General features: G+C 40.5%; 1 protein-coding gene across 3 annotated transcripts in view; it reads right to left on the bottom strand.

Annotated features, from left to right (window-relative positions):
* Positions 1 to 18086, bottom strand: part of LOC120788761 (bromo adjacent homology domain-containing 1 protein-like) — a 32791-nt gene that overhangs the window by 413 nt on the left and 14292 nt on the right. For 2 of the 3 annotated variants that reach the window (XM_040124850.1, XM_040124849.1), the window contains exons 2-7: positions 4804 to 6597; positions 3466 to 3824; positions 2997 to 3156; positions 2779 to 2858; positions 1657 to 1748; positions 1 to 1269 (exon numbers count right to left, since the gene is read on the bottom strand). The exon at positions 1 to 1269 is cut by the window's left edge and continues 413 nt beyond it. In XM_040124850.1, coding sequence (XP_039980784.1) covers positions 1080 to 1269; positions 1657 to 1748; positions 2779 to 2858; positions 2997 to 3156; positions 3466 to 3824; positions 4804 to 6577 — 2655 coding nt within the window. In that variant the 5' untranslated portion in view covers positions 6578 to 6597 and the 3' untranslated portion in view covers positions 1 to 1079. Of the gene's footprint in view, positions 1270 to 1656; positions 1749 to 2778; positions 2859 to 2996; positions 3157 to 3465; positions 3825 to 4803; positions 6598 to 11819; positions 11946 to 18086 lie in introns of those variants that run through there. The other variant, XM_040124852.1, reaches the window with a different exon arrangement.

The following is an 18086-nucleotide window of genomic DNA, read 5'->3' on the forward strand; positions in this document are numbered from 1 at the left end:
GGAGGGTCTCAACTCCTCAGTCAGGGCTCTCTCCATTGGACACTTAAAAGAGTCTCTCTAGAACTTCTTCAAACGTGGACTGTGGCTGAGAGGAAAAATGATTTTGAAGATCCACTGGGGCTTTTGTTTTGTGTGTGATTTCATTAATAGAATCAGTTTAGAGCCATTTTTAGTGTCCTGACCCCAAGTTACAGAAGCCCTGCTGTAGAGTTGAGTTTGGTAGAGAAAGATCTGTCTCACATATTCCCTTCAGGTACAGTATTTTAGTTTGTGCAGAGCATCACTTGAGATGAAAATGTTTCTGTCAGTGTCAGTGTGCTGTGGCACATAGGAGAGAGGACGGGGAGAGAGAGCTCCGCTTCCTCTAAAGCTGCTTGTTTGGTTTGATTGCCTGAAAGCCTCCTAAAAAACCATCACACATACCCACATGTATCCATTTATCCACACTGACAACACTCGCTCTCCCACTCTCTCTTTCTCAAACGCACTCACACAGAGACAAACTAAATCAGGAAAAATTAGACGACACTCTCCATTAGCTGCTCTGTCACCCTGGCTGGTTGAACACCGTTAAGATTGAGCTGACAGTGCAGGCTTGTGTTCCCCGGAAGCACCTTAGCAGCGGACCATCCCTGAGCCATTGGCTTACATATGGAACAAACATGATTGTTGTGGTAAGATGCTTTGGGGAAAACACGGTCCTGACAATAGCCCAGTTCAGTCTGGTGCTCAGCATTCCTGGCAGGCAGGGGGGGGCAACCTTCCATGTAAAATCAGAGTATTGTGGAATCTGAAAAATCCCAACTGATGAACGAAAAGTCCCTTCCTCACTCTTCCAAACCAGGAAATATTGGTGCTCTGACTGAGTTGGATTAATCCATCACATTGTAACCCCTTCTGTAGTCGACTAAAGGGATCTGTGCTTCATAATGTGTCACAAACACTTTTTGCTTCATCTGCCCCATGCCAAAACTAGCCCCACCCCATCATCCCCCTTCCCTTGGATCGTGAGGTCCACAGGAGCTTCGAGCGGGAGCTTTGTGTCGATTAATTCATAGATGCGGCAACCCTTCTGCCCTCTACTGTAGGTTCTTCAGGATGCGTCCATAGCGGAAGTCATAGACGTGTCGGCAGAGATACACCAGCTCGGGGTCGACGTCTGTGGGCACACAGCGGTGAGAAGGGGGTGCAAAGTCGGGGCGGCAGGGCACCATGCTGGCGCTGCCAGGTGGGGCGCCTTCGGCACGTCGCTTCACCAAGGCACAAAATCTAGGAAAGGAAAGGAGAGAAAAAAATCAAAAGGTGAAACTCTCAGCCTCAACTATCTGCTGTGAAATCAAGCACAAATCAAATTTATCTTTATACCATTATTTGAAAAGTACAAGCAACTGAACTGAAAACAGATATTTGCAAATGATGTCTAAGCAAATGTCTGTGGCCTAGTGTTTCCTCAAATTCATTAACAGTTGCAGTGTTACCAATGTGTGATAAGAAAGTCAGAAAAACAGGCTACCGCATATCTCAGGAACTGAGGTGTTAATTAAAAGGAAAGACTTAAAACTTCCTGAATAGACTTTCTGCTAATGATTATTGCTGTTGTCTGCTTTTCTGTGAGTGTCAGTGTGTTTGTGTGTATGTGTGTATTTGTGTACTTACCTACAGTACTGGGCTAGTGGGAGAACGTAGCATCTGTCTTCTATGCAGGCCACACTATTTTCATCCTGATGCCGAGAGGCGAAAATCTCATTCTGAAACCAACAGTGGGTGTACACTGTCACATCAACACAATTGTTTACTATTGTGCGGGCTGAAGGCTGAAGAAACGACAATGCTTTGCGACTGTGAGCACAGAGGGAACCGTAATTGTTCATGTAGAATAGGACTGTGCCTCTGTGTTTCTAACCTGTGTGCCAACACACACACATGCATCCACACAAAAATACTGCTCTTTTTAACACATCTTGTAGACATCCATGAACAGAAACGTGAGTAGTGTTTCACTCTGTTCGCTTTTACAAACGTGAAATTTTTCTCCTCTCTTACTCTTTGTTTGTGTAAGACTGAGGTGGCAGAGGTATCATCATCTGGCATTGGGGTTACACTGAAGAGCTAACCAACTATCGACAATTTCAGGTCTGCTGAGAGAGAGATAATGATGTCTTCAGCAGCAGTCAGTGTCTAAATACTTGTGCATAGATGGGCGGTTTTGTTCGGCTCCTTGCACACTATTTTCTTACATATATCAGAACATTATGCATTATCACTTACTTATAATGAACAAATAATTCATAATTGCAAAATTTCTATTATAGCGTACCAATAAATATGTAATACAAGTAATGCAAATGACAATACTTGTCCTGATTTAAGGAAATAATCTTTCCTCCCACACTAAAACACATTATGTCAATTTATAACTTATAATGTGAAAGCACAAGACCTTATTTATCTGTTCTATTTTATATTATCATAATGGCTCATTTATTTATTTAATGTTGCACTAATGAAATAATTTTACGTTAATTAAATTAATCAAATAAAATTTATCTTTTTCATTTTGTTAGATTTGGTTCATGTGGATGTCAAGTAATCCTACATTGCTTAATTGTACACATCTCCCGTCACATGTTTGTTTACAGTTTAATTAAGAGTTACAATTCTCTGTGTGTAAGAGGGGACGCACACAGTTTTTCAGTATGTTGTTACTGTTCTCCTGCAAAACTGTCATTTACCCACTGGGAAAAATTAAATCTTTGATCCGTTCCTTTCAAGCCTCACCTCACAGTGTGCGCTGGGATCTCGGCCTCCCTGGGTGTGCTCAGGTCGGTAGTACCAGAAAAGACTCATCATCAGCTCTCCTGAGGCAGAAAATTGAGACATACACAGCACACACATAGGTACAGGTAAACAACCTTGGCTCCATGTCCCTTCATCAATCCATCTGTCCATGCACACATACCACACATACCACATCTCCCCCTCCTCATCTCCTTTACCTGTTTTTGGATCCTCCCACAGCGCTGATATCTTGGCAACATATGGGAGGGATTTCTTCCTTGGGCCCGATCGTAGCAGCACGGTGTCTCTGACACGTATCACTTCACCATCCCTCTCGACTCCTTCATAACACTGCCGCAGGGCCGTCTCATCCTCTCCCTGAGACAGTAACATACACATGCACACATATACATCAACAAGGAAAGATATAATTCTCATTATAAAGACAAAAAGGAATCTGTCACACGAAGCTGTGTGGTCAAAACACAATTACCTTTTCCCCCCAAAAGCTGATTTTTTTTCTCCTTCTTGCAGGCAGCTGCGTGGATGCTGAGGTTTCTACTACCAGGGTATTATCAGGTAGTGGTATTCAAAAGAATATGTCTAACTAGAGAGACAACCAGACAAGAAGCTCTCTAATCTGTAGCTCATCCTCATTATACACCAACGCTCTTACAAATAACCTACCGCAATGAAGACCTCTCTCTCTGTGGGCATTCCAACAGGCCTCCAGCCATTGGTGGCACGTCTGCGGCTGATTTTCTTTTGTTTGGTGCTACTGAGGCTTGGCACGGGCGACGGCTGTTTCTGTGGCAGCCGTGTGCGACCCATGGACAGGGAGCCGTTAGAGGGCTTGGTGCTCTGCGGACATTCCCTGGCCAGCTTTAACGTGGCCTGGGGCTGGTCTCGCCCTGACAGGGGGGTCAGCAGGTGGGGTTTAGTCTGGGTGGAAGTGGGCACGCTGGACAGAGGGCAGCTGGAGATGGGCAGGGAGGGGGGAACCAGGAGAGAGGGGCTATGCTCACCCTGAGGGGAGGAGTAACCCTCTGGAAAAGTAAAGGTTAAAAGTAACACTTTTAAATAATACAGCAAGAAAGCAAAAACGATCTAATTTGCACTTAAAGTAAGACACTGTAACTTTTGAAAGATGAAATAATACAATCTTACAGATGAGATGAAAAGTTGAATCCATAATAAAACGAGACGTTCTGGTGTTTTGCTGCTGCAGCCTTACTTGGTCTGGTATGACCAGTAGCTAATGGTGGCTAATGTTAGCTCATGTTACGTAGGTGGTTCTGTTGCTGCTAATCAGCAATGGTTACACTAACTTTAAAATGAGTGGATTGCACGGTTCCCCTGTAGATGATCTTATCAAACGACCTGCTTCTCTTATCTTATTCATCAGTCCTTCTATATATAACACAATTGTTACAGAAAACATTACATATGAGCCTCCTTATCAAGAAATATCTAAGCGCCTCAGACTATGTACACTTTCAAAGCTCATACCAACAAAAAAAAAAGACAAAAAAAACAAGTGTTCACACTTGTTAGGCCACACAACTAGCTTGAGGCACAGGAATTTTAAGTTCTGTAAATAATAACTTAATCCAAGCGTAACACTTGGATAAGGGTTTCTTTCATAATAAGAGCTACTGTATAGAAAGAGGACTTAAGATGAGTGAATGTAAGAAGTGAAATAACAATGAACTTGCCATCAATGTGGGGAAATACTAAACCGGCTCAAAATCTTACTGAATAGGCTAGATGTGGTTGTTTTGACAGTCTCAGTGATACTGGGTTAACGTGATATTGACTATTTACTCAAGTGAGACACAAAAACCATGGGTCAGTGAAGATACTGTATTATTTTTTTTAGGTCGCACCAGCTCTTTTTGCCTTCAGTAACTGCTGGAATTTGAGTTATATTTATGTCTTTAATTAGAAACCCTGGGGGGTTTGATAGCAAATATATACATTTTTGGTCCAGCTGAAAGACTCCAGAAATCTCTGTTTTCTACTCACCTGTTTTGATGCTCTGTGTACATCCAGTGCATCCTGTGCTGAAAGAACAACCCCTGCTGGTGACTGGAGGCATGGCTCTGTAGGTGTAGCCACTGATTCCGCAGGCATCGCCATAACAAGGCGAAGCAACAGAGTTGCAGTAGGCGGGGTGGGCCAGCCCTGAGGGATGGGACACCCGTGGACCCAGCAGCTTGGAGCCAGTCATCCGATTAGGACACAAACTGGAAGGGGCAAAGTTCAGAGGTCGTGATGCCAGGGTTGGTGACGTTGTTCCAGTGTGTTTCGGATGGGCAATGTGGACATAGTAGCTGGAGAAGCAGTGGTCAGCGGTGCAGAGGCAGGGGTGGGGGCTGAGAGTCAGGGCTGTGTGTGGGTGGGAATGGGTCAGGGATGGTGAGGTTACGAGGCACTCGCGCTTCACAGGGGTCATGGCTGTGTTAAGAGGCTGGTCGTCTGATTCTCCGTAGGACTGCTGGCCCAGGAAGAAGGCCAAGCGGTGGCAGTATTCCACTGAGCCCTCTGGGGGACAGCAGTAGTATGGGCTCAGTTCGGTCTCCAGCTGCTCCTCCTTCACTTGCTGTAGTGGGTATGCTAGCATGCTGCGTGACTGGTAGCCTGGTTTGGTCAGTCTATGGGTGCAGCTGCCGGTCTCCCACTCCACTTTGGGCTCAAAGTCAGCCTTCTTCTTGCAGGCTTTGCAGCTGCTGTGCAGGGGAGGGGTCTTTTTCCCCTTCTGCTTTTGAGATCGCCCTTTCTGTTTAAGTTTGACTCTGGTGTGCTGTTTTAGGGTTGAGACTGCAGCAGGAGCCTTGCAGTCTGATGTGATAGTAGCTGTGGGTGCAGCCTTTACTCTCTGTTTACTGGTGGCAGAGGAGCTGGTTAACTTCAGCAGGGCTGCAGCGTTGAGTCCAGCCAATCGTCTGGGGGCGGGGGCATCCAGACTCTCTTGACTCATCCTGCCGCTCTCATCGCCTTGGTTGAGTTTGGCCTTCTTGACCGACTTAAGGCTTTGGCACAGGTCAGGTCTGTGAGATGTGGTGACTTTATTGATCTTTCCTCGTGAAGCCTTCAGACCTCCAGGCACACCACTTCTGGCTGGTTCTGCATCTTGGGAACCCCCTCCATTTGTGTGTTCTTCCTGTCTCTTGGCCTGTTTGGCTGCTGGCTGAGGGTCAGTAGCTCTTTCAAGCAGTAGACTGTTCACTGCCTCAGCATTGAGAGAAGCCAGTCGGCGCTTGCGTGGTTGTAAGACATGAATACATTCACCATGACTTGGGCTAACTGACTTTGATTTGATTTTTGGTGATGTCTTTTCCTCTCTTCTTTCATTGCTTTTCCCTTTTTTGGGTTTGGGTTTGAGGGATAAATGTCGGCGTGCATTGTTTCCTTCCCTTTCTTCAGAACTCTTCTTTTCACGGTTGCTTTCCTCCAATCGGGTGAGGAGGACATGGCAGCTGAGTCCTTCCCCACCTGAACCCCCAGCCCTCCCCCTCAAAGGATAACACTTCCTGTCCCGTTTCTTGTCACGTCTCCGGTCAAGTTTTCTGTTCTTATCGGATTTTTCTCTTCTCCCCCTTTTGTGAGTCATCCTCTTGGCCATGTCTTTACCTTGTTTGATGATCTTACTTATCTTCTTTGTCCTTCCAAATCGTAGTGAGCGCTCAGGCCTGGCGCTGCCCATATTGCCACCATGTGGCCTAAGAGGACAGTTGTCCCACCACTCAGCACTACTGCGGCTCTGCCTGAGGGAACCCTTCTGCCTTGCGTGAGTCATCACATGCTTCTCCACGGAGCCTAGATATAAGAGACCAAAAAGTGATAAAAACTCTAGGCTGTCCTAGTTTCACCATGTCCTTACAATGCTCACAATCTACAGAACAACAACCAGTGATCTATGCAGTGGTTTAAGTTACTTACAAACAAAGCTGTTAATTGGATCCATGGAGAGCCGTTTTATCACTACACATGTTCAACATCTTATAACATCTTTATAACTTTTGTTTCTTATAATCACGCAGAAGCTGTTAAGATCAGCAGGCACCACAATTTTGGCCACACTGACTGATCAGAGCAAGACTGATGGTCAGGGCAGACAGTCAGGGAATGGTATCAGGTGTATTAAGGACCAAGCTGGGACCCTTAACCTTATTTCAAAAGTTTTTTTATTGTCGTGACTTAAAACTAGATAAAGCTGGAAGGCTTTATGTGGTGTAAAACATACTGAGGCACAAAGAAAAGAAGCTGGAGCCAAAAAGACACAAACATAACAAAGACATTGACTATCTTACGTAAGCCTTCAGCTTAGATTTAAATACAACAGCAACATCTGATCTAATACAAAGAAGCTTAATAATGAGTGAATTCAGCTGAATGGTTTTGTGATCAATAGCTCCAGCTATTGTGCACCTGTTTCCTCGCATTATAACGTGTTTGTATGTTTGTGTTTTATGTTGCATTGAGGAAACTGATGCCCTCTGTCATTTCACTGCGCTCGTTGTCTTATCACCTAGTGTGCACACAGCATGCAAATAACAACTTGTTAAGGCCAATTGTTTAGTCTGAAATGTTTAGTCTGAAAGGAAAATGTCAAAAGGCTGCACTACAACATTGAACCTCACTGAGGAAAATACGACAAATAAACAAGCTGACTAAATGCGAAATTCTAGTGCCATTTTATCACTTTAAATTCATGGCTTCTAATTACTCACTGTCTAAACGTCCATATTATGTAGTGGAAGAGAATCTAACGCATACATCTACTGTATGATACAACATAAATACTCCCAAAAACCATTGTGAAATTAAAAAAAACATAAACAACCACAGAATAAAAGGTAAAGCTGCGTATTTTCATACTGGATGTCTGCCTAATGAGACAGGGAAACTTGTAGAGACTAATTTCTCCATTTAAAACTGTACATACAGCAAAAGGGCTTTTTTTTTTCAAAACTCACAACAGCTTAGCTTATAATCACTAAATGAAATTCCCCCATTTAAGACATTTAAAAGCATATGATTTCTAATCTCTTTGTGTAAAACGGTGTTTGTGAAGTTTTAACATTTCCCCCAAATGAGAATATAATATGCTGCAGATCATATTAATGCTATCAGTTTATCACCAGAAAAAACAATCATCCCACGTCTTACCATAGTAAGCTTGTTAATGTTTTCTAATTCTTTCTGTACTTCAGGAGTTACAGGCCGGAAATTTGTTCAGACTGGCGAGGTTTTGTATGGCACTGAGAGGCCTGATGCAGATTACTCTGCGGTTTGAACACATTAAAGACTGGAGATTTTGGCCCAACTTACGACTCATTGACAGCTGAAGCCTTGAGAATCTTTTTCAAACTTGTTTGATTTTGTCTGCCGCAGTCTAACTGGGCTTTTGCAACGTGACGGCAGCCCAAGCTTGAAATGTGTGAGTGATCCTGGCAATTGCTGATACAAGTTTAGCCCCAGGGTTAATGATAATTGAAGCAACTTCATATTAGTTGAGATTTCTTATTTAGCCTGATTAATTATGTATAAAATTGGTCAACAACTTACATGGGAGGAACCAGTCTTGTGATAAAATGCCAGTGTGTCTGGATCCACCGGAATTTTTTTACAACTTTTTTTAAAAATACACTCCACTTCAAAAAAGAATAAAAAGAAGATTTTAACATAACTAATAGCTTTTATTCCTTGAAACACAAAACAATCTAACATTTTTCTGACAGTGATCTGCTCAGTGACGTGTGATCCCTCATCTCATCTTTGCCTTGTCACAGGACGGCTAACTCCAGACTGTGATTCTCAGATAAGATCTAATCATTTTTATAGTGTGACCTTGCTGACTGGGACTGAAATTCCATACCTGAATGAAAACAAAAATTCAGAGGTACTGTCACTTCATACTTAAAACTCAACATCTGTATTTGTATGTTAATTTAAAGTTGGTCTCTTGACATCCAACCAAAATTTTTCCTAATAACTGCCCCATTTCAAAAGCCTTGATACTAAGCTTTTATCATGCCATGAAACCATGAAAGACAGTGTTCCAGCAGCTATTGTGGGTACACTGCTGAGAAGTGTGGGTGGGGAAAACATATTATCTCATGTGGTAGCGTTCTGGCGAAACAGCAAATTTGGCCCTTAAAACAGTTAGGCCTGGTGATTCTCAAGAAGTAATTTCACATTTATAGGAAGATCAATGGCCCTGCACTCCGTCTCTAATTGGTTAGAAAACAGATCGTCAGTTTCTCTCAGAGCATCAAACAGCAGGCTCTCCAGGCTCCTTTCTTTATGATAAGACTTGCAAGATTTCTCAAGACTCTTGAGAATATGTGTGCAAAACAGCAACTTGGATACCAAGGAGTCACTCCAGACACAAAAGTGAATACCACACGCACATTGAGAGTCACTTTGAGAATATAACTCAAATGGGTATTTGTGATAACAGGCCATATATTAGCCTTGTGGTTCCCAAACTGTGGCTTGGGACCTCCCTATGGGTCTCCAGATAAATCTAAGGGGGTCAATAAGAGATAAGATAACGACCTGATACTGAGAACAGTTTATTTTTGCGGTAACACTCTTATTTAGCATTTAAAAGCAGTACATAAATAATTAATGGTGTTTTATGAGACACTATGATGTAGATATGTTGCAAACAAATGTTTTAAAGTGTTTATTTATGTCATTGGTAACAACTATAACTCATATATATCATCCATACCAGGTGTATAAACAGTAAATGAAATTTTGTTAACACAATATAACATAGTTGTAGGCTTATAAATATAATCATGTCTTCAGTAGTTTCATATGCTTGTTTATAAACTGCCTGTGAATGATTTTAATTTTACTGGTAAGTTTACCTTTATTTTAGGTCCCTTTTTGAGGGTAATAAATCCTTTGTATGTGTTTAAAATGAGTAATTATTACATGATATCTATATATCAGATTATATCAATTTTACAGTGTGTAAATCATTCATTAACTGTTTGTACACATTTAGAAGTGTTTATCCTGTAATTTTTTCTTAAGGGTAATTATTACCCTGAAAATGGGACCTAAAGTTAAGTAAAACTATCTAGTAAAATGAAATCAAAGGCCAGTTTATAAATGTATTTAAAACTATTGAAGACATGTGGATATATATGATTACAACTATGTTATACAGTGTTATCAAACTTCTTTAACCGTTAATAGACAAGTAATGAATGCTATAGTTATAGTTGTTATAAACACTATTAAAAAGTCATTATATCTGTTTACAACTACATTACAGTGAGTTACAACCCATTTATTAATTATTGTTTATCTACAGCTTATTGATGGGAGGTTAAAATAAGCATTACTATCTTTTTTTAAACTTTCCCTCAAGGGACTGTACAAATGTCATTTGGGTGTGGAGGTGAGCTTAATCATATGTTTTATTTTATTTAAAAAAAAAAGACCTCCACATTGTCTTTGATATTTTGTTTGGACCCCCTTCCCCCATTTCTCAAAATAATATATTCAAGGCAAACATAAAAATATAGTGGAAAAACAACCACATTTATTCTTTTTGAATAAAGAGCAGCTTAAAGGTTAGGCCTATAACGACCGCTGACTGAGTGAACCAGTCACAGGCACCAACACTGTTGGTGAATTTAGTGCTGCAATATTTTTAAACCGGAATGAATGAAAAAATATAATCCTGGGATGAGAAAAAGTTGAAACACCTTCCTTTGCTCTCCCAACATATAGCCTGCCTTGATCAAAAACTAAAAATAGATAACCCACTCCCTTTTATTTTGGGACTTCTCTCTCCACTGTAATAATTTTTGTACAGTCCCTAATTTGTTTCTTTTTCTTGCGAAATACAGTACACTTTCACCTTTTTGAGCTTCTAAAAATCCTTCAAATAAGACAAGCCTGAGAAGGAAAAATCACGTTTTGACTTCACTGTTCACAACTCACACAATAAGAGGGTCTGAGTTCTTCATTTTAAAGGGTCACAAGCCAGAAAGGTTCAGGAAACCCTGCATTAGCCAACAAATAAGCAACATGAGATACACCTCGCAGAATAAAACTCAAGCTCTGCTCCAGATCACTTGGTAACATTGGCTGTGAAAGCTACAGTCACAAACGCCCCATCAGCCTATAATACACCTGTAATTAATACTTCATCCACTTGGTTTTTAAATGTTTATGATTTCGACTCTCAGGCAGAGCCAGCACAAATTCAAAACATACATCAAAAAAATAAACCAGCTGGGTAAGGTAGTCCATTCCGATCAGACTAAAAGGGCTCTTGATTTGCATTTTCCATGTCACAGCTGGTGACAGGCAGGGTTAACACGCGGCGCTGGCATGTTGAGGTTTATCAAGAGGAGATAAAAGACTGCAAGGATTTCAAACAGGTCACTGTTTTTTGTGTTCTTTTTAAGACTTGCACCGCAGACTTGAGCTTGATCTTCAACACCATCCGCTGAGATGTCGAGGAGGGTTTGCATACATGCACAGGCTACCTAAATGAATACACGCGTAAATATCCTACATATATATATATATATATATATATATATATATATATATATATATATATATATATACACACACACACACAGTGGCCGAGGAATACAGTAGGATGGGATACAGTACAGCTTGACGTAGCTTGCCCATCTGAAGTAGCCAGCCAGGCTCTAAATATGGGCTGGAGAGGGGAGGGGGGGCTACCCGAATACACATACATATACACACACACACACACACACACACACACACGAGAAGCAAAATAAAGGGCAGCCACCCCTCTTGATAACATTTTCTAAACGGATTCCTTATTACCGACACGGTGGCTGTACCGATCCCGATCCTAGTTGAGCCCTGGGAGGATAAGGCACGTAGCAGCAGCCCCGCGAATCGCTTCTGGTGCACGAAGCGAAAATGGGTTCTGCGCTCCTCTCTGGACGGCTGGCCAGTCGGAACAACTTCAAACATCCAGGGCGAAATAGCAACAAAAATAAAAATGCGAGGTGCTAACTTACGGCTCGCCGACACGTTTCCTCCTGCCAGCCGGGAACCGTCGAAGAAATCTGTGGGTGACGGGGGGAAGCCGGACTGGTGCGATGGCAGAGCTCCGTAACTGGGAGAGCTGGGGAGGAGTGGAGAGAGGACGGTCGGTGGCGCTGCCTGCGAGATGTGTGTGCTCTTCCTGGTTGGGCTTCCACCGATTTGCAGAAAACTTAATCTGAACCAATTGCCATACGGACCAGCCTCGCTTGACACCCCCCTCCTCCAATGACGGACAAACAGCTGTTTATTGGGGGGACTAAGTATTTGCAGTTTCCGATATAACTTGGTTCCACTACATTAACACACAAGGCGCGACATCATGGGCGATGGATGCCCCCCCCACACACACACACACTACGACGACAGACAGACAGACAGCCTCACCCTGTCATTTTGTCGTGACCAATCCATGACCAGTCAACCACCAGACTGGTAAAGTACCTCTAGAGATATTCAAATGGAAGGTGAACAAGAAGGAAGGCATTAAAAACGATATCAAGTGTCCCATGTGGTGCATGTGACACATGGTTCTTAAACGTTCCCCATTTAACAATAGTAAAGTTCTGATGAGTTGTGGGATGTAAAGGAAAGAAAACCTGCAAAAAACTCACTTTAAGAACTATCTTTATGACTCATGTAGTTTATAAACAGACAATAGGCTTTAAAATATTTTTTAAAAATAACTGATATCCTAATTTATGTATACTATTTGTCATTAAATGGAGGATGTAAAGTACAGTCATATTTATTAAACTCTCTATAACCAGCTGGGGTTGGAAACAAGATGCAACAATCGGGCTACAGATCAAGTTCAACCACCAGCATGTCCAGTTGAGAGGACGCAGGTGTCCTCTCAATATGGCCCAACAGTTCTAGGAAATACAAGCAAACATTGTTGGGTTTTGTGGTCTAACTATACTACACATTCTGACAGTGGCAGAGGAACTGACCAAACTCTTTAAATAAGTACAAGTAGCAAAATCACACTATAAAGTAACTCAGTTACTATAAAGTAACTCAGTTACAAGTAAAAATCATGGATTCAAAATTTTCTCCGCACTGCTAATAAAATTCTAGTGGGAATATTCTTTTATTTATTTAGCCCAATTAGTAAAATCTGAATATATTCAGTTTAATCTATCAAGAAAATGCCCACATTGTCTCCATTTTTAACTGTAGAATATAAACTCACCCCAGGCTTCTAAAACCTCAAATGTCCAGGGTAAATACAGTGGATGTGACCTCACTATCCTCAACTATAGCCACCTCCATTAATTTGTTATGTATCTTAATCTGAAAATAACTGGTAGTTTAACTGTCAAATAAATGTATTTAAGTAAAAAGTACAATATTTCCCTCCTAGGTGTAGTAGAGGAGTGTGAAGAAGCAGAAAATGGAAATACTCAAGTAAAGTGCAAATACCTCAAACTAAATATGTCAGCTGAGTATTTAAGTAAATGTACTTAGTCACTTTTCACCGCTGCTTACTGAGCATAGGGATTGAGAAGCATTAATACATGTAATACAGTAAACTGCCTATTGACAGTAGAATGAGGACAAGTGGATCTCCAACTGAGGCAGGATCTGAAGTGATGAGAGCTGTAGCACAGCATTTATTGTCCGACCTTTTTAATAACGTACACCAACTAATGTTTTGACATAAAGTGTGTCCTCATCACAGAAAAATAGAGGCAGTGGCAGTGCTGATTAAATTGTCTGCACCCTACTAAGAGATCTCTCTCGTAAGATGGAAAGGTCCTGGGTGATGCTATTCACCCCTAATATTTCAAACTCACCTGTTACGGACTTTTATTTTGTCTTTCAGTCTGACCACAAAAAATGGAAAGTTTAGCTTGTGATCCATCTTTCTTGTACACCACTGGAGTTTCACTGTGCAGCAGAGACACTCTGCAAAACAGTCTGACAAAAGTAGATAACCACAAGAATCTTCGGTTCTATGCTTGTTAGAAGACTCTTAAATACTGTCAGTTATCATACAAAATATTAGGTTTATCTGTTTTAATTGCACCTGGCCTATAAAGAGCATCAGCTAGAGTTTTTTTCCCCTTTTACTCAGGCTACGGAAAGGTTTGAAAAACATTTTTTGTCAGACATTATGTAATCTTAATGAATCAGAACCCGCCATCAGTGAAGGCAGCCTTTTTGCTACCTAATCCAAACCCCAGACTTTTTTAATGGCAACAAATTATACACTTACTTCAGTGAAAGAGTTGAATGCACAGTTATTACATCAATTCAAACTCTTCAAAGGTGACTGTCAAAGGCCGAGCGTTTTTGTGCTATGGGGAAGAAACTCAAGTGATTGTCACAGTGTGTACTGTTAAATAATCAATAGCATCACTTTTTAGGAAATCTGATCCAATCAGTTCTATTGTTACAATAAAAATGAATCACATATTATCTGTCTTCAAAAACAATTTACATTTTGTAACATACAACTGTGGACAATGAAGATTTGATTAGAGAACATATCTCTGCCAAAGCTGTAAACCTGAGAAATAAACTGGTTTGTATTGATTAGTCCACAGGGGTGAAATAGGGGGTTATCAGTGGATAGTGTACATAACAGAAAAATAACATTTGGGTTTAAAGTGACACTCAATCCCAAAATCTACCTTTTCAGTACAAAACACTCATTCTGTGTAGACTTGATAAGTAGCTGTAAAAACTTAATAATTTGATTCTTCTCAGATAAGGAAGGCTGTGGCCATCTTGGATTCATGGTGTTTACAATAGATTCTAATAGGGACTAGTTTTTACAACTGAAAGAGAGCATGGAAACACTCACAGAAACTCCTCATACAGCTCCTCTGCTGTACATCCGTATGCTCAGCACATTTTTAACATTCATATTCCTAGTAGCCACAGGAATTATGTTCATACTGAATGATTCTGCAATAGGTGGTTTACTATCCAATGCCAATATTCAGCGCCAATGCAGGACATTTTGGTGTCGAAAGGTAAGCATGTGGAGGTAATATGTTCAACTTGGACACGGGTCATACCAGTTTATGCCGTATATCAGCCCAAATATTGATGTTGACCTTTTAATATATTTAAATCAGCACTAACTACAGATTTTTATATAGACAATTAATCAAATGCAACCTGCCCAGCACCAAAAGGGAGAGAAAATTACAACTAGCTAATGAGCATGTGGGAGTATTTAACTACTAACAGTCATATACTGTATGTCCATTAGGAGCTGATAGAGTCCAAAACAAAACTAAAAGAAGAGTGAAGGTTGAATTAAAATTTGTCAAGTGAGCAGAAACACAAATCAGAACTTGTAACAATGAAGACAACATTTCCCTAAATCCAAACCAAATAAATTTAGTTACCTAGATGTCACAATACCTTAACTATACCAATGTTGCCACACATTAATTAATTAAATGTTTTAAATAATTAGACTAACCATAATCCAAGATTTCACAGACTAAGCTAAACTCAACATTTTGTTTGACAAGAAGGTTGGGGGTCAGGAGAATTGCTCTGTGCACTTCCCTATACAAAATGGAGCATGGCGGAGTAAAAGTGTGATAGTCTACAGTCACACATTTGCTGAAGATAAAGAGAGGTGAAAAAAAAGTTAATGTCTAGATGCCATGAGTCTGGTTTTTGTTTATAGAGGAAGTAATTCAGCAAATTGTAGAAAATGGATGGAAGGTGGAGAAGCTGATTACATTGCAAGTGCGAGGATACATGTCTGTGTATGTTTTGAGACTTTGGAAATGATAGAATCATTTATAATCACTGTGAATCAACACTGACGCAGCCTCTGTTCTCTATGGGGAAGAAAACTACAATTTTCAAAAGCCACCTTTCAAGTCTGCAAGGGTTGAATGTTTCATGCTGAAAACACTTTTTGATTTTGTGAGAAATATCACTTTAAGTTTGAGTTTAGAGTTTTTGTTTGCCAATGCAGTGATTTACAGTAGAGATTATAAAAAGAAGAGACACTAACCAGCAGCTGTTAAACTGCACTTTAAATCAGAATATATAGAATGTCAAAACATTTTGAAAAAAAATCAGTTCACAAAAACAGAGAAATTTTCTATAGTGATTTATTTAAAATAAACAACAACAACACACATTTCACTGTCATGCAAGGTCAGTCACAGTCACTTTGATGATTCAGTTGAGAGTCAAATTCAAAAGTATATTGATTATTAATTCTCTTATTCACTAGTATGTATTGATTGGCTGCAAATATGAGGAGCCCACTGTAAGAAAAGTGAGTGGTGAATATTTTTTCTTTCTTATAAGCAAGGCAGAGAGGGTTATACAAAGTCCCTCATTTTCAGAGTCTTAAGAAAAAGTTATTTGGACAATTGACAACTGATCAGTTTCATGGCCAGGTGTGGCCATTTCCCTCATTATTTAATGACAAATTAAGCATATAAGAGGTCTGGGGTTGATCCAAGTGTTGAATTTGCATTCGGTAGCATTCGGGAACTCTCAATATGCGTTCTAAATAGGTGTTGATGCAAACACCTATCCATCCAGGAGGCCATCATTAGGCCGGAAAAAACAATACAAACCTATCAGACACATGGCAGAAACGTTAGGACTGGCAACATCAACAATGTGGTACATTCTTAAAATGAAGGAATGCACTGGCGAGCTCAGCAACACCAAAAGGCCTGGAAGACCACAGAAAACAACTAAAGTGGATGATCACAAAATTCTTTCCTTAGTGAAGAAAAACCACTTCACAACATCTAGCCAGGTCAAAAACACTCTCAAGGAAGAAGGCGTATCATTGTAAAAGTCTACAATCAAGAGACGCCTTCATGAATGTGAATACAGAGGGTTTACCACAAGGTGCAAACCACTGGTAACACTCAAGAACACAAAAGCCAGATTAGACTTTGCCAGAAAACATCTAAAAAGGTCTGCCAAGTTCTGGAAGAAGATTCTTTGGACAGAAGAAACCGAGATTAACTCGTACCAGAAAGATGGGAAGAGTATGAAGAAAAGGAACGGCTCCTGATTCAAAGCATACCACATCATCTGTCAAACATGGTGGAAGCAGTGTTAAGGAATTGGCATGTATGGCTGCCAATGGAACTGGTTCACTGATGTTTATTGATGATGTGACTGCTGATAGAAGTAGCAGGATAAATTTTGAAGTGTATAGGGCTACACTATCTGCTCAGATTCAGCCAAATACTGAGAAACCAATAGGTCGGGGCTTCACAGTACAGATGATAATGACCCAAAACATACTGCAAAAGCAACCCAAGAGCTTCTCAAGGCTACTGAAGACAAAACTGAGGGCAGAAAGACCCACAAACAAGCAGCAAGTAAAGGCAGCTGCAGTAAAGGCCTGGCAAAGCATCTCAAGGGAGGAAAATCAGCATTTGGTGAGTTCCAGACTTCAGGCAGCCATTGTGGGACTATGTATAAAAATGGCTGTAATTCCTAAATGGTTAATGCGGTATTTTAGTTGAACCCCTTAAATTAAAGCTGAAAGTCTATACTTCAATCACATCTTGATGGCTTTGTTTAGAATCCACTGTGTTGGTGTAAAGAGACAAAATTGCGGAAACTGTTTCACTGTCCAAATACTTATGTACCTGACTTTTATATATATATATATATATATATATATAATGACAGTGAATGAGCATAAACAAGCCTCTACCAACGAAACCAAACAACCATGACATTACTCTCGCTTCTCATTGGAATGGGCTCAAATGACAGATAATGTAAACACACCCTGTGTTAACACTTAAATTAGCAAAACAACATTACACTGTACATTAATCATAATTGGACAAATGACATTCGGGAGGACAGATTTGTGAAGTCGTGCTTGTAGAAATGCATCTTCCCAAAAACCAGTACTGAAGTACTTCTGTTGAACACTACAAAGGAAAATTAAGGCCAACATATTGCAAATGATTAGCAATATTAAATGATGATATACAGTGCTGGAATAAAATAAATGAAAATAATCATAAGCATAGAATAAGATGTGGACTCCATGTAAAGATGTTTCCAAAACGGGCTACTAATCCAAAAACGTCTTTAACGGCCCACATTTCGTTGATGATTGAAAAGCATTAGATTTGTATGTTGGCAGAAATCCATTGCTAATTCACAGTGGATTGCCTTTGCAGTAATGGCTCAGTTATTAGTCCTGCATGGCTATTTAATGACAGGTCTAGGTGTGAGTCATTAAAACACTTTTATATTAAGGTTTATGA

Source organism: Xiphias gladius, chromosome 4 (assembly GCF_016859285.1).
Source record: "Xiphias gladius isolate SHS-SW01 ecotype Sanya breed wild chromosome 4, ASM1685928v1, whole genome shotgun sequence".
NCBI lineage: Eukaryota > Metazoa > Chordata > Actinopteri > Istiophoriformes > Xiphiidae > Xiphias > Xiphias gladius.